The sequence below is a fragment of the Rissa tridactyla genome, chromosome 2 (assembly GCF_028500815.1).
Source record: "Rissa tridactyla isolate bRisTri1 chromosome 2, bRisTri1.patW.cur.20221130, whole genome shotgun sequence".
In the NCBI taxonomy this organism is placed as follows: domain Eukaryota; kingdom Metazoa; phylum Chordata; class Aves; order Charadriiformes; family Laridae; genus Rissa; species Rissa tridactyla.
The window spans coordinates 136155332-136180361 of NC_071467.1; the positions used below are offsets into that span (position 1 = coordinate 136155332).

General features: G+C 37.2%; 1 protein-coding gene across 2 annotated transcripts in view; it reads left to right on the top strand.

Moving 5' to 3' along the window:
- The window catches only part of AGMO (alkylglycerol monooxygenase), a 198451-nt gene that overhangs the window by 104947 nt on the left and 68474 nt on the right, over positions 1-25030 (top strand). For both annotated transcript variants that reach the window (XM_054191521.1, XM_054191523.1), the window contains exons 11-12: positions 7422-7504; positions 8606-8711. In XM_054191521.1, the coding sequence (XP_054047496.1) occupies positions 7422-7504; positions 8606-8711 (189 nt within the window). The remainder of the gene's footprint in view (positions 1-7421; positions 7505-8605; positions 8712-25030) is intronic.

A 25030-nucleotide genomic window follows, 5' to 3' on the forward strand; every position in this document is an offset into this window, starting at 1 on the left:
AGTCAAAGGCCTACCAAGACACCACAAACATCTATCGGTTTGATAAAATGGTCCTTGGCCTGCTTCTTAAACTCTTTCTACTACCTCCTTGGTTAAACAGCAGTCTTTTCTTTGTGTTTGTGTCACCCACGTTGCCACAGGCCTGCTGTCAGAGTGCCAGGGCCCCCTGGGTTCTTCAGCCTCTGCCTGCCCATGGACCTGCCTCATCCCGGCATACGTGCCCGGCGATCTCCGTCCCGTGGCCAGCGATGGTTACTGTCCTGTGCCCTCCTTAATGGGTGCTGTGGGACCTTCCCCCCAGGGCCACAGCCCTGACCACTAGCTGCCACCAGCCCCCTGCCCCTTCCCCAGGGAGCAGCCCCTGTCCCTGCACCCTGGTGCCTTTGCCCATGACCAACGTGTCTGAATCCGGCCAAGAGGCACATTTCTAGATATAAGTCTCATTTGCATATCTGACCATGGTCATCAGTGAAGGATTCTGGAGAACTGCCAAAGCTGTCAGAAATCTTGTCCAAACATCGATGGTTTGATCTTCTCAGACATTCCTCTGCATCCCAGGGCAGGAAGGGCAGGAGAAGGGACTCTGCCTGCAATAATTTCTTGGGATACGTGGCAGCAGGCTTAGACCAGCTCTGGCAGCTCTGCATATACAAGCTGCTACAGCCTTTTTTTTTTAATATTTTTGGTTAGATGTATTCTGAGTAGCACATCAGACCAGTAGAATGATGCAAATTTTGAGAAAAGTTTAAAGAGTACATATTTTATGTAGCATTCCCCATATAATAGAAAAGCTACCTCAGGCATACTCTTCTGATTTATATTAAGTTATTCTACACATACTGTTCACCTCTGTAAAGGGTCACACTGCAACTGCAGGAATTTGGAGATTACTAAGACATCCGAGGCTTAGTCTATTCTAAGAAATTCCTGATGACAGGAAATTAAGCCAAAGGTAAGGATAAATACCTCCAATAAATACCTCCAATGTATACAAGATATACAGTATACATAATTGCCAATGTTCTTATATTGAGAAAAGCCACTGCAAGATTTTCCAGATATGCTTCTAGATTCCTGCATACCAGAAGCAAGTCATATTTGCATAGGGATCAAGCTGCAGGGGTTTGGTTTTTTGTTTTCGCTTTTTGTTTGTTTGTTTGTTTTTATTTATTTTGCTGCTTTTGCTTTTAGCAGCAAAAAATAAGGAGTCTGCTCATGAGGTTTTTTCCTATTTTATTCTTTTCTTTTTTTGCCTTTTTCTGGTCCTGGAAAGAAAAATGGATGGTCCAAATTATTTTCTTTGCTGATAACTGCAGCTGTTTAAGAATAAGGGAAGTTGAAAAATGCACCCAAGCCCCAGATGATCATTAACTTCTTGCAGTCATGGAGAAAACATCCTGAAGATCCACCATTTATGAACTTATTGTAGAAAAACAACTAGAAAATTCTCTGCACAAAACTGCGGGGTAATAAGGTAGTAAGGATAAGGAGGGCACGGGGGACTAGAAGCACCTCATCTCAGGACATAAACCTTTGGCGTGGGTGTAGAAAGTGCTGGTCCAAAGGCAGAGTTCCAGCATCGCTCTGCAGTGTAGTGGGGAAGCTGTCATGAGAAGGAAGCTTGTGTATGAATAACTTTTCTTGGCAAAAATCTTTCTTCAATATCAGTTTTCCACTACACTGAGTTATGAAATGTCTATGGATACAACTGGAACTTTCTGTCTGGCTATGAATTATGTCATAACTGTGGCATAGCTCCATAAATGGAGAAAGCTAACTGTTTTCCTCATTTTTAGGTATAAGTTCCATTTCATAATAGCCATAAGACACAGCACACAGCTATTACATTTCTCAAGTGATTACAGTTGCTCAGTGTTTGGTCTCACGCCCTGTAGAAGTGTTGAATTTCTCTATACGTAAAGAGCAACCATATACCTTCGGTCTGAATGACCTACATTTAACTTGCAAGAAGAGCAAAACAAGAAAGGACAAATATATATTTTCCACAGGAGAGAGCATCCAGTGTTTATTTTCTATATAGCGATCTGCATTACATCCAGAGAACAAAAATTACTTCTGAGCTCTGCACATCTAGATCTGATCCAAAGCTCATTGAAGAAATGGGATTTGGATCAGTCCCAGAGAGAGTGCTAGGAGTGTAAAACCACAGTACATTCAAAGTAAAAGTCTCATAGCTCCAGAACTGCGTGTATCACATAAATCAAAGTGAAGTGTACCTTAAACACATTTTGCAGTGTCTTTTTTATTGTTGATAGATCCTGTAACTTTTACTGTGCTTATAATGCTATGAATATGTGAGCGGTTTTGATTAGATGAAAAGTAGTAAGGGATAAGATTGATCTCTTGAAAGCTGAGAACACAATTGATATATTAATTGTGGACAGCAGGACATTCAGTAGGACATCACCAAGTAATGCATATGGAATATTGCTAAGAATTTACAAATTTTTTTCAGGAATTCTAAGTTAAAATAAATTCATACGGAAGAAGTTTGCTTACAATACAAATTTCATAGCATTGTAGTAGCATTCCTCATTTAAATGCTGAAAGTGTGTGATATAGGACAGCAGGGCATCTGTTAAACTACGAAATGTGCTGACATCGTTCCTAGCTGCTGTGTTGAAACACTGAACGCACCAGGATGAGAAAATGTATCCATGTTATTCTTCAAAAGGAATAAAAGAATCCCAGTCCTTTCAAATATAAAAGTCAATTTGGAATCTTTCAGTTTTGATCTAAATATACATTTGGAATGACCTATTTCCTTCATTTAAATGAATTATTTTTCGTTACTAAAAAAAATATAAAACAGTAATCTGTGTCAATATGTTGATTACAAAGCCATGTAAACTTCTCCCCAAAATTCTATAACTCTCCCCCTTTGTTTTAAGGCTCCAAGATATTTTTAAAGCTTTCAATGAAATCAAAATCCAAAAGAAATATTTTTTTCTGTTTGATTGCAGCCAATAACCACATTGCAAAGTTGTGGCTTACTTGTAATTGGGGAACCTGCTGTGGTCCCACAGGCTTCTCTGTTTATACAAATACTCTAGTATATAAATACTGATTTATTTTATATATACATCCATGCATATTATGTTTAAGTGGAACAAGGATGCTAGCACTAACGAAGGTGTAAAAGGCACATTCTTTTCACACTGCAACTTGCAGTGTGTAGATTTAATGTATGATGTTTAGTTTAGTGATATAACCCACTGACTATTTTGTTGATTTTGGTAGAGCAATGCCTAGAAAATGGATGCCTCAGCTGGCAGCATCCACTTCACGGGGTGATACAAGTTTGAAAAATAAAAGAATCAAGGCAGTATGTAACTATACTACTGGAGCTGTAATGGGAAAGTTATGGAAGCAAACTAATAATGGTAAAACTTATGCTGCATGGCTGATTTTCTAAAAGCTGTTATTCCCAAATGGCATCATGGTGTTTTCACAGCAAATTTCTTGTCCATGACTATGAGCACAAATGAGGGAACACTTTTTTTTTTTGCTGTGAGTGAATGTGGTGCATGTATCTACAGTGAAGGGTAACTAACACCTCCTACCTTCATGGTTCCCAGTAAGGTTTTATGCCGCACCCTTCATCACTCCAGTGAACTGAAGACTTGGGAAGTAGAAGGCTGCAACACCATACTGGGGCATTACAGTGCCATGTGTTTGTGTGAATCTGATGGTAGTTGCCAGTTTGCAACTAAATGTGATCTGCAGACTGTGTTTTAGATTCCTCCAGCCCTTCACATTCTGGGACACAGATAGTATTGGCCCATGAGACGTTTCACAAACAGCTAGTGTTCAAAATGTTATGGTTCAAGTAGGAGAGCAACTGAGGAGAAATAGAAATTGGCCTGAAAAGTAGAACCTGTAAAATACAGTCATATTTGTCTCAGGTAGTTATTATACCAATGAACCTCATATAGCATTTTTACCATTTTAAGATAAAGGCTTGTTTGTATTTGGGTTTGATTTTCCTAAACTATAAGGTTGCTTCAGTTCTTTCTTCTGATTTACTAACATACATTAGATTGTATTTCTATTCATATTTTTTTTTTCTTGAAATTCATGTTTAAAACTGAACTGGAATTTATTAATTTCCTTTCAAGTTCTTGATCTATGCTTTTTTCTTCTGTGGCTAGATAAATGTGGAGAGTCAAACGACAACTCCAGGCTTCAATTTTGCACGTCTTAGATAAAATGTTTAAGGGAAGTTTGCAGGGTCACACTATAAATTCTTGTATTCAGTTCTTTCTTTGTCTGTGGAGAAAAAGCTGCAGTCTGAATGACAATATTACAGTGTCTGTGACACCAACCTTATCATTATTTCAAGTTCCATCAGCAACAACATAATAAAACAAATGGTTATTTTTTCCTGAAAATATGTTTAAAAGCAATTTATTATTTTTTCCTACTCTTTCAGAAGTGACAATTAAAATATATCTTTAAGCAAAGAAAAGAATTCTGATAGAAGTTATGAGAGAAAACACACTGAAATTATGACCCCAAAGTGTCTGCTTTGGAGAAGTGTTTCCATGATCCACTCAAATCCAACTCTTGGTGTACGGACCAAATTTAGCCTCTAGACTTGCTGTCTAGTTAATGGCAAGAAATAGAATCATTCGCAAAGTGCACTTTTTCCACTGATTACAGAGAAAGTTTAGGTTAATAACAGGTTTTTAGGCACTTCAGTGAAGATACTTAAAGGAAGGTAGAATGAATCAGCACCTCAGTTTTCTGAAACTGCAATCACAAGGAAACCCAGATGCCTAGAACTTGGTGGCTGGTTGTCTAGTTCTAGTCAGCTCAAAAACACTGGGAGGGCAGAGAAGTGTGAAATCATGCAGCTCTTTTAAATTGGAAACTGGAGACACACTTATTTATTCATAGCAGGTACTGCTGGATCCTTCTGGAAAAAAAGTATTTGCATTTGTTCTCTCAAAACCAGTGTAGGTTCATTAATTTACCATAAAGTGCCATTATAGCCATATATTGTAGTGTAGCAATTATGTGACTTGCTTGAAATTTGGATTTGATATTCGGTTCTCTTTCCTGCCTAAGGGGGATACAAAACCTTACATTCCTTTTCTCTGAATAGCACCCTACCAGTGTGGGAACATTTTTAAGGCATTCTGTAAAAGCTAGCGCATTGCACTGGAAACACAAAGCAAAATCAGACCCACCTGGCCAGAAAGACTACGTTTAAAAAAAGGTGTAATTCTCCAACTTAAAAGTGAGGACAGTCTCTAAGGAGGAAGGTCTTGAATTCCAGTCCTAGTTCCCTGGCAAACTCCTTTATTTGACAAGTAACAATCATTGAAAAACATATCAAAGCATTTCTAAGAAATTTATGGGTGAGTTCCCTTATGCCTGTGCCAAATCATGTTTTTCTTTGCTCACTCCTTGAATTTTTGTATGACCCAGTTTCTACAGGAAGCTGAAAGGGTAGTTGAACTTACTGTGGCTAGATGAGCAGTTTAAGAACTTATTTTATTAAACTTAAATAGAGTCTGTGCCTGATTTTTATAAAAAAAAGCTCTGTCCAGAAGTTTTGTCACTTCAATATAAATTGCTTCATATTAACAATAGAAAGTCTTTTAAACTTAGGATAACTGTGGGATTTTTGGATTCTAGAAACAATGTTTTCAAAAAGAGCACCCTCAATCTTTTATTGACAAACTCTAAAACTGGTTTCTGGAATTTGCGAATTTATTCCAAGTGATACAAACCTTGATAAAGGATTATAAATCCATCGGAGCAGTTTTTACTATCTTGACTTAAGCGAAAGTCTCAATGAATAACTGCTATACTGACTTCCCCCCTAGAGTCAATATCTAGCTCAATATTCTGTCTCCTGTGATGGCCAATAGCAGATGCCCAGGGTAAGAGCGTAAGAAATGTGTAAAGTGCCTCCTTTCTCAACATATACATCTAAGTAGATGATGGTAGTAATCACCAGTCTGAGGTTTTGTAAGTTTATCATAAGGAGGGGTGGAACAGATTGGAAATGTAGCAATGCAGTAATGAGTTTGATCTCTCCTGGTAGAAATCTGTGTAACAGAGTGGCTTGACAGGCATCATTTGTGAGAAGAGTGTTCTGGCTTGTAAACTGGTGGGGCTGCTGTTTAGCTCGCTCGTTGCTGGGATTGTGTTTTCTTTGTTCAATAACTGTTTGTTAAGGATATCTAAGTAGGTGCTTGTGATTCTTCAGTAAAACAACAGAAACCTACCCAGCCTGGGTGTGTGGTTTGATGTGTTTTGCAAACATGGGCACTGTAAGTTCACACAGCTGTAAAACTTGAGAATATCCTCCTGTGGCCTCCCACGCTCACAGATACTTTACCTTAGATCTCTTCGAGGGGTAGGGGCCACCACCGAAGGAAGGTGGGCATGTCACCAAGTGGGATTTATTGAAATCAGGGCAGACTTTCATAGATTTTTAATTTTCCTATGCCTGCAATCTTGAAGTGCAAGATGCTATTCATAAACCTTCTTGCTATTAAAGCCAAAAAGGATTCCTATAACTCAGCAAGATCCACTACTTTTGTTTTGGGTTTTTTGTTGTTTTTTAAATGAAAAAACAAAGGCTTTTCAAAACTAATATTTGAAAGGAAGTCAGGGAGGGAACAAGAAAACTGATTAAATATTTGATTTTCAAAGGCAGCTGTGTAGAATACAAAAAATATTTAATAAATGAAAAGAAAAAAAATCAAACTTCTCAATGAAAATAATTTCTGTTTTCCTGAGTTTTGTTTATATCATTTTGATGTAAATTTTAAGGACATAAATCGTCATGCTGCTCTTCATCCAAGTATTAACAGACATGCTAATGTTTAAAAGTGTTTTAAGTCTGATAGAAGTTAATGGTATGAGTTGAAGAGTTGTTCTGAATTGGGAACCAAGTGTCAAGTTGTCATGAAAGGACAACAGTAATTTTGTTTCTTCTTAACTATGGTTATATTGTCATGTCATGTGAATTCTTATATTCCCACCAATGTATTGGTTTTTTTGGTATCCATTTGGATTCATAGATGACTATTGTAAAAATGTGGTAACCTAAGATGAAGAAAAAGAACAGGGCTGCTGTGATTTTTATCCAGAAAAAAGTTTGTTTCCTCTTGAGTAACTTCAGGAAAACACCTAGTGCAGAAGGGAATATCTTAAACAACATTTTGGAAATACAGCGTTCAGGAAACCACTGTATAAGTGGTTACTCCAGATAAGTGTGCTACCCAGAGCAGATATTTTTGTTCTAAAATTTAAAGTAACAAATTACTTTAAAAGCAGACACTAACATCACTGAGTGAGGAGGCCGAATCTACTGTTCTGTTAAAACTCAATTTCTCTTCAGAAAATTACTCTAAATGAATTCTTTGTCTACTTTTTAACAGATGTTATCACAGGGAACTATTCTCCTGAGAATTGGCTTTATCATTCTGTCCCTGACCTCTTTCGGACTACTTATGGAGAACAGGCAAGATAAAAAACACACTTTTTTTCTTTTCACATTATGCATTATTTATCATTATATGGAAACCTCAAATGTATCAAAAATATATTGATAAAGAACTATAGATACACTTGGACACATAGATTGCTATCTGTTGAGTGGAAAATAAAACAGTAATAGCAAGCACCTCAAGCCAGGAGTGTTCCTATAGCAATTATTGTTTGTATCTATATTGTCCCTTGCAGAAAAGTTGCAGGATGGGCAATATTCTTGCATATTTTGGGTCCACATCTCTGGTTTTGGCACACTGGCAGGCCAGGGCAGTTCAAGCTCAGACTGCAATCATATAGTGTCAGTCCCGTGTGGCATGCCGTAGGTGTCAGATACCCTGATGGTATATGGAAAGCACACTGTAGCTCAGAGTAGACTCAAAATCATGTGAAGGATTTAATCAGTATGGATTTAAACCAAATTTGATCTTGAATACACCAGCCCAGTGAGATATACACTATGGGAGTAGTCCCTACGGACACCACGACCCTACAAAAGAGTAAATAGCAGATACAGTTTCTTACAGAGAAACTATTTGCCCTGCCAGAACAGAAATGTGGAATAGAAGCTTCCTCAGATTGAGGTGCCAGTTCTGCTTTGCACCTGCTGTTCATTATGTTTTCAGAAAGGAATACCTTTCACTTGTGTGAACTGAATGGTTTATTTCAGGATAGGTAAAAATCTGTCAGTATGCCAGAGATTATATAATTTAGGGAGTTAATAATGTGAATTAGTAAAAAGTTACAGAAATAGACTGATGAAAAGATTCTGAACTAGTTGTGTACCAGTTTTCAGAATTTTGTTGTTGTTATTTTTGAGATCAAAAGACAATAACTATATATCCATCTACATTTGCATGAGCTAATATATAGTTTGTGAGTATGTGTATTCTCCCCCCCAGTAAATTCAGTGTTGTAAGTCCATATAAGGTAAATACTATAAAAACTTAACTATAAGGTTAAGAAAGATGACTTGGTGTAAGTGCAGGACATCACAGACTATTTCTACATTCTTTTTTTCATTGAAGTTAACAAAGAAGAAAAGATGTTAATCTGAATTACTTCCCATTTCTAGGCCTAAAGCAGACATTTTGGAAATCATCCGCTGCTTAGTTTTCGTAGCTGTGTACAAACTTGGCCACTTAAGGAGTCAGTTTTCTTCCTTGGGCTCTGCCTATGAGGTAAGACATTTATTTTGAAATGTCTCTGATAATTACCCAGTATTTTTTTATCTTTTTAGAAAAAACAGAAACACTAAATGTTTATGTTTTGTTTCCTTATAATTGATTATATTATTTGAATCGCGGAATCATGGAATTTTTCAGAGTTGGAAGGGACCTCTAGAGATCTTCTAGTCCAACTCCCCTGCTAAAGCAGGATTGCCTAGAGGACATTACTCAGGACTGCATCCAGGCGGGTCTTGAAAATCTCCAGAGAAGGGGACTCCACAACCTCCCTGGGCAGCCTGTTCCAGTGCTCTGTCACCCTCACCGTAAAGAAGTTTTTTCTGATATTTGATCAGAACTTCTTATGTTCCATCTCATGCCCGTTACCCCTTGTCCTGTTACTGGGAACCACTGAAAAGAGTCTGGCTCCATCCTCCTTAAGCCCCCCCTTTAGATACTTGTAATCATTAACAAGGTCTCCCCTCAGCCTTCTCTTCTCCAGGCTAAAGAGTCCCGGCTCTCTCAGCCTTTAATATTGTTGAATAGAATATTGGTTTTTTTTCTTATCTCTTTATTTCTCCCTTTTTATGATTAACTTGTAAGAAAATTACTGAGGTTTACTACAGAGATTGAAAAAAGTCAAGAAAGTGTATATTTATCATTTCCTGCAAAAATAATATATTAGTTGTCATATGCTTTGAAGGGAATAGCAGAATTGTGTTGCTGAATTTGAATTGATTAACTCACTTTTCATGGGGCAAATCTAAAAATGCTTGGATGCTGGAAGAGTCTTAAATATGAAATATATTTTTCTGTACTTACACTGTACCTCAGAAACAGACATTTAGCCATTGACAAATATAGGGTACTGGACTAAATAGACCTTTGATTTTCTGTTCTTACAACTTATTTTTATCCTGTTTATGACTTCTGCTTTTTAATCTTACTTTTTTCTCTTTGCAGTGTAGTTGATATTTCATAATAACACTTTCAATATTATCTGAATTAAATAACACTGATTCATTAATATGATTCTGATCTGAATAGCATTCCCAAGCTACCTAGTGCTAGTACCCAGCAAAGGCAGTTATCAGCAAGGTTATGAACAGTTTGCTGGACTAGTAGAACTGTTATCAGAAAGTTACCTTTTGGCTTAAAAGCAGAAAAAATGAAATAAACCAGTAGGGACTGAGACTCAAACCAAGTTCAAAATGGTTCCTTTGACTTGAAACATCTGCAAAATTTATAGCAACTTTCCTAATTGGAGATTTCTGGTAGTGGTGCTTATTCTCTGTTTTTCCAAGAGATCAAACAATAGGAGAATGAAAACTATCTTACCTTATCTTTTTTTTTTTCTTTTGTCTTTTTACCTGGGATAGGAAACAATAACTATTGGACAATATTTTAAGCCAGATAAATGCCACTAATCAAGAATTGTTTTGATTTTTTCCCCATATTGTTACATTGTCAAAGCTTGGTGTGTAAATCAAAAAGTTCTTGAATTCCTTTGATAAGAGTCTGCCAGAACTCGGCAGATATTTTAAGGATCTTACTTGCTCAAATATCATCTGGAAAATGTTTTTATTATTTACTGAGTAACATATTACAGTAGATAAGCTTGAAGTGAAGAATTCTAAAATATGGTGATTAATTCTATAGCCCTTGAGATATGACTCTCAGAGTTGGGGACAGTTATATGTCAAAATATGCACTCTCAATTAAAAAAAAAAAAATCATGTACTTGCTTGCTTTGCATATGTAAAAGAGTCTCTTACTAAGTAATGAGTAAAAGTTAACAGATTGTTACTTCTATTGTATATAGGGAACTATACAGCTTTCTATTCTGCCATGAAGAAGAAAATAAAATGAAATAGTTCTTACTCTGTTCTTTACATGTATCTTTCAGTAAAATGTTAACTTCTTGGATATCTTGAGTTCTTTCCTACTGTACTTTCCTATCTTTTCTTCTAGCATTTTTCCTTTTATCCTTCGTATTATACTTCTCTGTTACTCTTTTCTTAGTCCTTTGTTTTGCCATTTTTAACAAGAAACAGGAGTTCCTAGCTCACATGTTTTTTCTTTCTTTGAAAATACTGAAAGAATAGATGTCTTCCAAATCATTTGCTCTCAGTGAGACCAAAATAGATAATGCTTCTGAGTAATGCCAATATGTCAACACTAGAGACTTACATTTTATCATAAATCAACAAGTTTGTGATATTAATAGCTTTTGTGATGAACTTCAAAGGGTCCCTCATTTTGATAGAATTTACTCATTTGTGCTCTCAATGCATAATACAATTTCTGGATTCATGGTAGGAATGTTCTTAGGAGTGGTAATATTGTTACAATGGGATTTGTGATAAAAAAATTCTGAGCAGAGATTCAATTCATGTTGAAAAGTCTTCAAATATTAACATTTTACCTCAATGATGACCTGATCATTTTGAACGAGCAGATGCCAGAAAACATAAATAAAGAACTAATAGATTTTCTCAGAAATTAGGTCTAAAATTTGTCCTAAAAATTGTTTCTGTTCTGTTCAGCATTCAAACAGGTTATCTATCCTTCACAATATAATAGTGTAGATAACTTTGAGCATCTTGTGAGGCCCATTACGGAATCACAGAATCATAGGGTTGGAAGGGACCTCTGGAGATCATCTAGTCCAACCCCCCTGCCAGAGCAGGGTCACCTAGAGCAGGTCACACAGGAACGCGTCCAGGCGGGTTTTGAATGTCTCCAGAGACGGAGACTCCACCGCCTCTCTGGGCAGCCTGTTCCAGGGCTCTGCCACCCTCAGGGTAAAGAAGTTCCTCCTCATGTTTAGGTGGAACTTCCTATGTTCAAGTTTGTGCCCATTAACATAGATCTATCTCACAAGCAATTTTAATTTCTGCTATTATGGATTTTTTTTGTGCTTGCTTTTCAACTTTCTTTGTTCTGTATCTCTTTCAAATCCATTTATAATTTTTTGAGATGTAAATCAAACCATTTATTTAATCCTTTTGTTTGCCTCATTCATATTCCATCTTTAACATACACCTAGATTTATCTGACTTTGATCTTTTTAATGTTATATTTTCAGTATTCATAATCTGTGCAATACTTAAAAAATGTCATCCTTACATTATCATCCTTATATGTTACCAAACGAACAATTCTTTAGTAATCCAGTATTCATGAGTGATAGTAATGAATGCATGACATCATGTAAAAGAATTTCTCTTGTCTTATTATTTTGAGTCTATAAATTATGCCTTTCAGGACACTTAAGGATGAAAAAAAGTAAACTGCAAGAGGCACGATGGCACTACTCAGCATGTCTAGAATTTAACAAATAATTCTGTCACAACATTCCTAATTTAGTGGTGCCCATTGCAGCAGATAAGTGCAATACTGATTTTTCCATACAGCATGATGAATCATTAATGGAAAAGTACGTGACTCCTGTCTATACCCGTTGGTTTTTTCTATGGCTATGTTTCATATATTCATATTTCTCGTGACTATTTTAGAACCAGTAGGTAAGATTTCAGAAGTAAATATCCTTGCAGTACTCTTTACAGGTTACTCTAACTAGTAAAATTAGGTAATTTAAAATGCAAATGATTGCATTTGGCTCACAAAAAGGTCTGACAATTATCAGAACTGCTGTATGGAAGGAAGGCCTTCTGGGTGAAAACTAGAAGGAAACTACAGAAGAAATAAGAAAACTAGGAGAGCAGAGAGAGGGGAGAGAAGAACAGAGGAACCAAGGATCAAGCCTTTCCCATTTTGCTGTTAAATTAGCTCAGATGGCTGTGAAAAAAAGTCACTAACGATTGCAATTACAGCAGGAGGAGCAGTCCTGTGCTCTGGCTCCAGCCTTTTACCCTCACTGCCCAGCTAATTGGGTTGGCCTGCCAGTCTGACTAATGCAATCAAAGATTTTTCTTCAGATGAGTGAGTTGATGCAACTTGCTGTGGAGCAAGACAGGTTCCTAATGCTGAGGTCCAGGGAAGGTGTAAGAAAGAAGGATTTCTGCTTTTGCTAAAGCTAGAATCTTAATATGGTTGTTAACTGCATCTACACTCTGGTAAGTACAACGCTATGTCTACATATATTTTGAAGTTGTGTGTTACCAGTCCTGGTCCCATATGAAGACCATGTTATTTTTATGGTCATTTGAAGGTATTGTTCTCCCTGCTATCATATTTAGGGTCCTTTCAAGATATATTCCTGGCTGATCTCTCCTGGTGTCCTTTCATTCTCCAAACAAGACAATAATTTGAAGTTATCCGAGTTAGAAAAGTGATCCTTTTTTTCTTATGGAAGGTGGAACAATGCACAGTTCTCAGCATGCGTTTTCTGTTCTTCATGCTGTATGTATTTCCTATGGATGGTTAAGTGAAAGAAGCAGGGCTTTTTTGTATTTTGTTTTTTCTTTTTTTTTTTTTTAAGAGAAAAAGTGGTGTTGTTTGAGGAAATTTTTAGATGTTAAGAAAATTGTTTCTTGGGTGGAAGTCACTGAAAACCTTGATGACAGGGGCAGAGATATTACGTTTGACTGGTTTTAGACAGTAGACTGGGGAGCTAATGCGTTTCTGCTTGAGGATTTGTGCTGCCACATCCTATGCTAGTTAGTTTCCTTTAGGCTGATTACTTCATGCCTGTGTAATGTGATAATCATGTGTATTACTAAAGCCAAATCATTTTCTGTCAGGCTGGGCCTGGAGTCTCCTAACCACCTGGAAGTAGCAGAAAACATTGCTCGTGTGTTCAGTTATGTGACAGTTCAGCAGGCACGATATGTAAAAATAAATCTGTGATGATGGTGCACCTCTTCAAAGTGTTTCCATCCAACCGCTCTGGTTTGGCATCGGCCAGCATATTCCATGAGCTGATTTTGGTCAAGCACTGGCTGTTATTTGACAGTAGTACTAATGAGGAGCAAGCAGAAACGAGAGCCATTGACATGTTGTTGGAACTCTTGTCTTAAATATTTTCACCAGCTCTCATAGTGGCTGCAACTCAGTACTGAGAAAGACTCTTAAACTAAGGGGCTAGGAGTGAGGATGCTGGAGGAGGAAATACAGTTGTCTATCTTGACGTGCTTGTTTATCTTTTACCTTTATGTCAGCTAAGGCATTGTATCTGAGACTAAATGTCTTCACCTAGGCTCCTCCTGCCCTGCAACTTCCTGGGCATGAAAGCACTGATAGGCATGTATTAACTTTCAGGTAGGAAGGATAAAGATCTAGGACAGCTTTCACTGGAGAAAAGAGAGAAAAAGAGAGACTGTACACAGGTGTGATATTTTAAATTAATAACTTGTTTTCTTTTCTGTTTTATGTGGGCATGTGGGGCATTAGAAATATAACAAACTCTGGAAGAGATATAAAATCTTATGCTGCAGGGTATAATTCAGCCCTTAACTGATGAAGGCAGAAATTAACTTCATTGTGGTCAAATTGTTTATTTACTCCTTCAGAGTATCTAAACTTGGTCCAAACAGCTGTTCCAAACACTTGTGGAGACAGTATTCTGTACCAAATGGACTGCTTCTCTGATCTTTGATGCAGTTCTGGTATTTCTTACGAGTATGTCAGCTAATTTGTCTGTATAAAATATATAATATCTCTTTATTAAAGAACTGATTTGCACTGTATTCTGCGTTCCACAGCAGTCCCTCTTAATGTGATATATTACCATGCTACTTATTTCTCCTTTCATCGTACAAAGGCTTGCTGTTACCTCACTTGATTCTTAGTGTAATTTACCAGTGTTGGAATACTGACTTATGAGTACTGACTTAAAACAAACATTTACTCATAAGAACTTATTTCCACATCAACGATAGTTTTCTGCTCTGTAGCATTTTTCCTCGGTCCCTCGTTATGATCATCTGTGCCACATTTCAAAGAGCAGCATACCCCATATTTGGTTTCCATTAAGGTGAAAGCTCTGTGCCCTGTGCTATGATTTATGACCTCAGCATTTATGCAGTCTCTGTGCCCTAACTAGATTGGCTGGTGTATTTGAAATGTATTTCAGAAATGAAGCTGGGGATGGAAGGAAACTCTATTGCCTTATGATAAAAAGCCCTGTCAACACACATGGAGTTGAACAAACATGAGTTGTAATCTGTATTTTCTATGTTAGCTTCATTCAGAAAAGTTCGCTATACCATGCGGTGTATCCCAGGGACGGGACTTTTAATATTCTTGACAACTGCCCTAAGGGGAATAATGTCCCTTAGAAAAAGTCACAGTAAAATCTGGCAGTAGATTAAGTTAGTTTCCACTTAGGTGTGACAGCAGAGTCATTACTGATTTTAGACTTAGCCAGTTTGAGAGTCGGCTTCACCACCATCAACTAAAGACTATGATGTATAGTTCCAGATGCTCTGGCCAATTGACCGTAAAATTGCTCTGCATTTCTGGCAGAGCAGCCAAGCTGGAGCTTTTAAAACCTCCACTCCCCGAGCTCAACACCCTCCCCCCCTCTGCTTAAAAGCTGCTCATTATTCTTCTTCTGCCCGCTGATCTTAGCAAAAGAAAAACCTCTGGAATCAATTAGAAGTGTCTGCACTTGATGAGATTTGCACGTGAGTTCGGAATTGCGAGGCTTTGATAGTGTCAGCCAACAGCTGCAGTTTCAGGTGGTAAAATGGGGGAAGGAATTTTCCAGGGTTTATTTACAATCATAAAATAAAACAAAAATCAAGACAAGTTGGAAACCATCTAATGTGTCGTTAAAATGAAGCCTGAATTGGGTTATATATTTATTTTGTCTGAAAAAAGTAAACTGGTGGTTTATTATCAGGATCTTTTCAATTACCTTGCAATTATTAGGCTGTATAGAGTGGTTGTAATAAAATACAAGCTATGCTCTGCTTGCTGTAGTTTTAACTATGAAAGAGGCATCTGCTATTACTTTTGTCACTTTAATTGCTTGACAAGACAGGGAGGTAGTCATACTTAATAGAAATCAGAAGCGTGCAGTCAAAGATGAAGCAAAGGTGGTATCCTGAAGATAGAAAATACATATTCACGTATACTGTTGGAAACTTTGTTTTGTTCTGTCAACACTCCTATTGATAGTTGTAAAGCTTATTTTCTGACCCTTCTTCGCCCAAAGCAGTTAGTGATTGGCTTGCATCTGTATGCAATGTTTGCATTTTGAAGATAACAGCCATGCCAAATGAAATTATTAATGTTCAGTTATACATCTGAGGGTGTCTTTGTAAAAATTAAACTGTGCCATTCCACACATGTTGTTACTAATTTGCATTGCAGACTGGTTTGGTTCATAAGTCAACGCATAGTTTTTCTAAAAGCCAGTAATACTACAAACCCCATCAAACTGCATTCTTTTCTACATCATAATAACACATGAATAATAATAGAAATCTCCATACCAGTGAATTGCTTGGTGACAACTTGGATAAACCCTGGTGACAACTGAGATACTCCACATGGGTAGATGTTTCTGTCTGTGTAACTGCAGTTCCAGTACTAGAGCATTAACTGACTTTTTTTTTGTTAATGCACAAATGTGTATATTTCCTTCATACCTGGATTTCTTCTGCAGAGGTAGTACTAGTAGGAAAACTAATCTGTAGAATAATTTTTTTGTTTTTCTCCCTTTAAAGAGCTTTAAAAAAGCACTTCCAGTGAAGGAGCACCCAGAGAATGCCTCGTTTGCAGTGTTAGTCATCTGCATAAGCAGAGGGGCACCTCTGCATCACAACACGAGCAGCGCTGGCGTACACTGGAGAGGCTGGCTACAGACAGATCCCGCGCTGTTTGGATTCCGTAGGGGAGATGCAAAGGCAGTCAGAGCAAGCTTGTGTTTCCTGTGCTTGATAGAGCCAGTCCTTACCGATCAGCTTACACGTTTAAGTTTATACATTTTACATTCAAAGGTGATTTAAAGTATAGCATAGTGTAAAGCACATTGCAATCTCTAAGAGTCAAAGGCAAGAGTAAAATGAGCAATTGCTGCGTCCTGAATGAAAGACACTGGTTAACTTGCTGAGACTTGCCATCCGCGCATGTGGTGTGGGGAGAAGCAGAAGACACCTTCTGCAACCGTCAGACTGTGTCCCCCAACCATGCTGAGCACCCCGGAGCGGGGAGCCTTCCAGCCCCGCTGTGCGTGGCCAGTGTGCATCTGTGCTCTGTGGCCTCGCTGGCTTTAGGCTACCAAGCTCACCCGCGTGTATGTGTTTATCAGGACATCCTGATATGCAAAATTAGTAGACTTCCTTCCAAAATCAGGTAGTCTGTAACCAAAAATTTTGCACCTGGCTGGTGGGAATTTTCCTAACCTTAAGGAGAGGAGACCTGTGCCTGTGTTCCAGGGCCATGAAGGCAGATGGCTTAGGCTGAGTTTTATCCTCAACATGACAGGCAGAGGGATTGAACTAGCTTTTAGGAGATGACAGCTTTAATTAAGCTAGCTATTTCTGATGTGGAATAAATCTGGGTTTGGCAGATACAAGGTGACCACAAAGAACCATCCTAGTATTTGAAGCATTTTGGATATTTTTGTCTCACAAGATTTAAATGAGAAAACCCAAATGTAAGAGAGACATGCAGTCCAGGGTTGCCCAATTTATATGTCTGGCAAGTGAGATGCAGGTACAAGATTCTTCTTCCTATAAGTGTCCATTCCCACCTCTGTAACAGCAAACAGAACGTGGCAGCTGTGGAAACAGCATTTCTGGAACAGAAGGGCTGTGTAGGACCCACAGAATCGGGCTGTAACACAGGCCATTGGAAAGCCAAATCAATACCTGTATTTAGGAAAGCAGAAATTAACTAAAAATATCCTATAATATATTTTATTAGAATTGATGCTTAAAACCAAAAATTTTTTCAGAAGCTTCTTATGAATAACAAAGGACAAGCACAGGAAAAGTTGAGTCTCTGTTTTTCTACTAGCAGCACCTGAAATAACCAGAGACTGAAAGCTAGCTTGTGACATCTGGGCAACTGCATGCGAAATTCTAACCAGCCAGTGCCTCTTGTCTAAAGTGGGCAATATATCAATAAGATAAAATCAAACCATTATCTGTGCTGTGATTTATTTTTCTTGTTACTGCCTTGTTATATCATTCCTTTGTATGAGTTCTGTTTTCTATGATATTTAGAGGCAGGGAATATAGAGAAAGCAACAATGCTATATTTATTTTTATATTTGGGTATTACGCAAGGCAAAGAGAATGTTTTAAAATTTACTTCTCCTGCCAATGGCAAATAAAAATTGCCTGATGAAAGAAGATTAGCAAATGCTATGTTTAACAACTGATTCCCAAATGCAGAACACACAAAACATTTTGTATGTTTAAAAGTTGGAAATAGGTGCTATGGGAAAAAAGTACATATAAAGCTCCAGTTATCACTTGAAACTAAGACACAATAATGCAGCAACCCCCTATGGAGTCTGGGAGTGATCACATCTGTCCTGACAGAATTAGTTTGGTTTATCTTCATGTGGAGCCCATGAAATGCCTGGAATAGGTTGTTTACTTTGCTGATTGGAAGCTAATACACAGTTGAAAATGCCTGGTTTTAGTTTGAACATTTTGGATTTTATGGAGAAAAGGATGCTATATTTTGTCCTTAGGTATTACCTGAATTCATTGCACATCTGCATACAACCCTAAATCTCTAGATATATTTATTTCTTGTTCAGCTCACCTAAGTTGACTACAAAGAACAGGCAGATATTAGAAAACAGTTAAAAGTGGTGGTTAAACAGGATGTTAAAAACCAGAATCTGGCTGTTAACTGCAATGGTTTATATCTACATATCTCCACACCGATCCCCATTTTCCTTTGTGAAAAGTCTAGTTAGATTATAACATTTTAGGGCAGATACTTGCCTTCGTGCATACATAAAGGGCCCGGCTCACTTCTGTGCACCATCATCTAGGTTACATTCCAGTTCATTTCTTACTCCTGACTTTCAATCGAAGCCTATTAAATAGTTGGCTTATTTAGAAACTAGGGGGTTTAAGTATACATATTTTTTTAAGTTCTCTTTTGTCTTCATCTGGATACATTCTAGCACAGTATGAGATGTGTTCAGGAGTCTAATTCTAGTATCTTGTTGAGCCGTCTTCGCTTTTAATGGAAGTGTTGGCCTAAACTGAGTCCGTTCCAAATGTATCCTCCATACTACGTGTATGGATGGAAATTTTCTTCTGGGGTTATCTGGGCCTTATTAAAATGCATCCTCAGACCATAAAACATGTAAAAGGCAGGAATTCAACTGTCAGACTTGTAAATTGGACCAAAAAATGTGTTACACAGCTATCAACAACTGAAGAGAACTTCATAAATTTTAAAAATTAGGGTATAACTGCCTAGAATTTGCCGTGCCCTCTGGATAGAAGTCTAAAATGTGCACTTGGCTGACAAAAACTGACATATGCTTTTGTATGTTTCTATTTTAAAAGCACCAAAAAATATTTGAGACTTTTTTAAAATAGAGTCCAATTTTTAACTTTCATTTCTTCCTCTCCCCTCCGTTTCTCCTTCTCCACCCTTTTATTACTTTTGCTTTTTTCTTTCCATGTGTGAAAAAGGAAAAGATAATAAAAGGAAATGGAGAGGATTAACAGGAGGATTTACACAGAGGAATTCATTTAAAAACTTGAAAAATAAAAAGCAAAAAAATAAATATTACTCATGGGGAATTTCCAAGAAGACCAATTTTAACCAGTTTTAGCAGTTGTGTATTTGCATCCTAGGCCAAGATGTCTGATAAAATCTATTATGCTCCAGGCAGAATTGTTCATACCCTTTTCAGACAGAATTGTTCATACCATTTTAAGGTCCTTCTGTTGGTAACTACACAGTAGTGAACATATTTGTCCTATCAATGTGCCAAATATTTGAATTGGTCAGTAAGGACTCACAGCTCTGCTGGAATGCTCAAACTGCCGTTGCTCAATGTGCTCTGCCCCAGTGACTCAAGTGATAGAACGCGCTGTAGGAAAACTTAATTTTCTGTTTCATTAATGGGGAGGGATGGGGGGGGAAGCCTCTGTTTTATATGTCTATGTGGTGCATAGCTATCAATGAATTATATCAAAAAACAAGAAACAAATTTAAATAATAGCATAGTATATTCTTATATAACTATTTCCATATACAACTGTTTCTTATATAACTTGTACAACTATTTCCCACTGTAATATCGGCTTACACAACACTGATTAAGAAGAGTGATAGAAGAAATATAGTTTTATAGCCTTAATTTTTATATAAATTGGTGCCATCTTAACTTGATGTTTTTTAGTATCTTATTGGACTATTTATTACCTTCTAAGTATTTACTAATTTCTGCAAAGTTCTTATAAAAAGTCTCTATCCACTAGATGAATCGAATCTGCTCCTTTCAGTGATGTAAAACTGACCGCTCCACTCCTGGCTAGTGGAGAGTTAAGAAAGAAGAAAACAGGCTCTTTAGTGGATCCAGGTTTATTTTTTTGGCTTCGTAAACTCTGTGGCTTTCAGAACTTACTAGCATCAAATAAAAATCAAAAGCATCAGATTGCATAACTAACAAAAATAATAGCTGTGAAAGCAGCATGCAACCAAAACTGGTCCATTTTTCCTTGACAGTCCACATAAAATCTCTCCAACCAACTACTTTACATCCTCTGCTGTTTTATTTTGATCTTTGTGCAGATCAAATTACGTGGTCTTCATGATTTTATTTTGCTTTGTAATGTGCAATAATCTGTACTATTAAACTCTACACAAAAGCATATTGCAACTGTGAAATTTGCATGTGTTAGACTGTGCATATTTAGGCATATATGCCAGTAATTTCAGAGAACCCATAACACATTTGGCAGTGGAGATTCTGATTTTCAGAACCGTTCATGGTTTGCCTCTTGGCTTAGACAGTCTTTAGAATGTAAATCATCTTTGTAAAACTGTGGTTGAAAGGGAACCGTGTTGTTAGCTTAATTGCTAAGAAACTGGAACTATGCTTAATGCCTTGAAAAACAAATAAAGGTAGGTCTTCTGCTGAGCAGCTAGCTGCTTGAAGGAAAGCTCAGCTAAGACACATCACACTTTTGCCTCCAGTTCAAGGTGTGGTCATCTTTAGGGGGGACACGTGGAAATTGGTGACTGTAAAGTGTGTTATCAAAAGCAACATTATTCTTGCTGGACAGAGTTTGCATATTCAAAATAGTAGCCAGATGAAAAGCGGAGTGGAAGGAAACGGCGTGGGGCAGCTAGGCAGACGTGATAGACCCTCTCTGGTCCATACAGGGCATAGCTGGTCCAAAGGGTACTGCTAATGATCTAGGAGAGAGTTTAGAGTAAGGATGGAAAGTAGGAAGGATCTGTACGTTCTCCCAAACTCCTTTTATTGCATCCTTTGTAAGGGAGCTGAATGATAAGAAGTTTCTTCTGTGATCCCACCTCTGCAACACTGTAAAATTCAAACTTTACAGGGAGAGTGGGAAATGAGAGAAGAGCCTTGGGTTTATACAACATTGTCTACATAGCTTATATTACATCCTTCCAGCCCAGCTGCCCTGATTTCTAAAGTATTTAGTAATGTCCTTGCAGACAGATTATCTCTTTGTAGTTTGGGAACAAGGTCGAGGAACCATGGTTGGATATACTATAGGCACATGTTAATCTTATTTCCCCAGTGCTCATGAATTCCTGAATCAGTGATTTAAGCCTAAATGTGATGTTAGATTGTTTTGTCGCAAACTGCAGAGGAGACATTGCTATTGTTCACATTCATTTGCAGAAGTTTTCTCCCTTAAAATTTCTATGAAGTCATCAAAACTGCAGGTTCAGCTAATGTTGTACTAATGCCAGGCAAGAATGCTGTATGACTTTTCTCCACCATCGTTTCCCTATTACAGTTAATGCAGTCCATCTTACTGAGACCAAAAAGCTATTGCCAGTACACCTCTTAAATTATTCTCAAGCTGCCAGCTGTGCCATTTGACTTTGATCCTTTCTTTCATGGTAATTGTCATGCTGAAATGTAAAACTAAAATATATTCTGCACCAAGTGCCACCTTTTCATACTTTCAGAGGATATTCATGAGATTTCTGCAGATTTTACCTGCTATTATTAGTCTTCTCTATGTGCTATTGCTGCCATCAAGTGTAATTATATAATTATGCATGTGTAACTATTCATGTATAGTAATTTTTAAGGAATGCCAGCTCTCTGCAGCTCGTTCTCCCCCAGCATTTTCATACTACTTAGCTGAAAAATAACTGCATTACACGAAACACATGAAACACCTCGTCGTTTTATTTTAATGGGAGGTAAAAAAATTGAAAATTTCTGGCTGAATAAGCGCTTTGAAGTATGTAGCTGAACAGAAGAATAGATTGCCTTGTTAATACATGAAATTTGGTAGTTTAGTAACTTACTTTCCTGTTTTGTTTTGCTCTTACTGTTATAATAGAGAAAAACTGTGCAGCCATCAATGTAAATAAATCTCTCTATGAAAATGTAAATAAATCTCTCTATGAATGTAAACAATTATATTCGCCTTACAGGTGTTAGTACATGCTAAGAAAAACAGCTCTAAAATATTCTTTAGGTTGAAAAAAAAAATGCTTTACAAATATGAAAATTGAGATTATTTCTGATTCAAAGTATTTAGAGAGGAAAAGACTTTTCAACTGTTTATTTGGTGTTTTAGAGACCTTGTTAACATTTGTGTGGTTTTGACCTTTGTTGTATTAAGGATGTCCTGGAGCACCTTGCTGTGCATTCACTCTATGGTAGCAAATCGGTATTTTAATGCTGGACTGTAGCAAGTAGCAAAATGCTTCATCACTACAATCACTGTTTGCAGTGTGCTGCTTAAGAATAAATATTTCTTTTATTAACTCTGAAGTCAAACTAGTTGATTTCATCCAGGTATTCTAACAATTGTTCAAGGCACCGTCAAGTCCCAGAACAAAATGATAGTCCTGCTCCCAGGCACATACAGTGTAAACATGAGATAAAAGGTAGCAGATGAATGTGGACAAATATTAGGACCATTGAAGGAGAAATCACAAAGTATTTCTATGAAAATTCAGCGTGTTGATAATGGGACCTAACAGAATTAGCTCAGGGAACAGAGACATATGCTGAAAAGATCCTTAAAATGTTGAAAATTAGCTTACTTTTGAAAAGGGAGCCAAAGGAAATGTACATACAGAGGAATGACATAGCCAAAGGGATAGTCTAAGACGTTTATTTCAGTAGCGTTCTGGGTGGACGTTGGTGAGAGATAAAAGTTTTGGCCGAGAGAACCACCAGATCGGAGATATGAGACAAGAGCCTGGATGAGAATCCTAGATGTGTGAGTGAATAAGACTAATTATCTCAGGTATGTTGTTGGGAAAGAATCTGCACACGTGGATGTGGGGAACCTCGGGAGAGGTGGGAATTGGAGATGATATATAAACAGTGGTAGGATCACAGGGAAATAAGGAGGCAAAATTTAGTTGGAAACAGGAGATAAATAATTTAAACTATATTTAACCTATGCTGACAGTCAGACACAATAATATTGGGAAGGCTGCAATTTAGTTGGCAGGGGTGGGAGCAAGACTTGAAGAAGAGAGTAGGATAAAGATGATAGAATTTGTGCTGGGAGCAATAATATTTAGAGGAGTACAAAAGCAGGAGGAGAACAGAGCTTTCACAAAACCTTGGTGTATCTGAGCATAAAAACTTGATGTATCTACTGAGCCCTACAAAATGGCATAAAATATAATTTATTTATACAGGATCTACACGTTAGATCTTTTCAGTAAAAGAAAAAAATGATAGAAATACCTTCTATTTAAAGAAAAATGGAAAAATGTCCAAACACACAACAGATTAATAGATTTATCTTTGCTGGGTTCACAGTTGTGAGACTTTTTTTTTTTTTTTTAGCACATGAAAATGAAATTTTCTGGCAACTGGGGCCAAATGTGATCCCTGGTCATGTTGCAAGAGAGAGCTCTAATACAACAAAAAGACCTTACCATTGTCAGAGAAAACTGAATGAGGATTCATCCTTGATATAGTAATTGATCAGACACCAATGTCTTCTGCAAAAGCAGGAATAAATTGGTGTTGAGAATTCAGTAAACAAAGTTTGTGACAAATCAATAACCAGAAGAATTAGAGATCAGGGCTATAAAAAGGAATTACATCTTTGCCATTAGCTGTCCTGGCTGGTGCACACAAGAACATATAGACACTTGCCTTTTATCTGGGCAAAACTTCATTTACCAGCTCTCTTCATATGAAAAAGGACCCTCTAAAATAAGCCTCAGTAGTTCCAAACATTTCTGGAAAGAAGGAAAGAAAAAACCCCATAGAAAATCTGAAGCAATGTATAAGCAACAATAGAGAAAGGTTTCAGGAGAGAGCTTCAAATAGCTGAAGTGCTAGTGAGACATAAGGACACTGGAAGATTTTATAATGAGAAGAGGTGAGGAAAAATGAAGTGATGAAGTTGTGTGAAAGGATGTAACAGAAAGAAAGGAAGGTAAATTGGAAAAGGTTATGGAAAAAAAATTGCTGCTAAATGGGTATTGCTATCACATGTTTCTAGGAATCAAATGTTAATAGCTATTCAATGGTTTGTTCTCGTGCAGTTCTTCTAATAGGTGAAAATAGTGGTAAAATTAAAGTGAAAATTAAATCAACACAACTGCTGAGAAGTTTTATAACAGCAAGTTTGGTGCAACTTTGCAGAAGTAAATAGCATTCTGGAGTGAGATAATCTGAGTTGGTGTTCTTTTTCTAAACAAGAGAGAATGAAGAAGTATAGGGCAAAGATTTATAGCGAAAGTTCTAAAGTTCTAAAAAGTTTTAATTTTTTTAACAACTGTAACCCAGTACATGATTTGGGACTATTCTGAAGGGTCTACCATGCCTGAAGGAATGGCTCTAAAGTTTCACTATGAGAAATACAGAGATAGTATTATTTTTTGCATGAATATAATATATGCATGCATTTTCAGCAGTAGAAGACATTATACTTTCACTTATGTTTAAATAGATTATAGAACCCAGCTGAAATGATTACCTTCTTGAAAAGCAGTGCAGCAGGAAAAGGCTTAGGTGATTATAACATCTACTGTGAAGTTTTGCATGTGATATTACTATTTAAAGTAGCCATAGAACGTACCTTGTGTGTTAGTGAAAAACATAACTTGGAAATGTTTGCATCTGACAGCGATCTATTTTAAGTAAAAGAAGAATATTGTTTAGGTGCTAGTGAGAAGTGTGAATATTGTGATTGGCTACTGCACAGAAACTTGCAGACAGGTAATATGTGGAGAGCAAATGAATT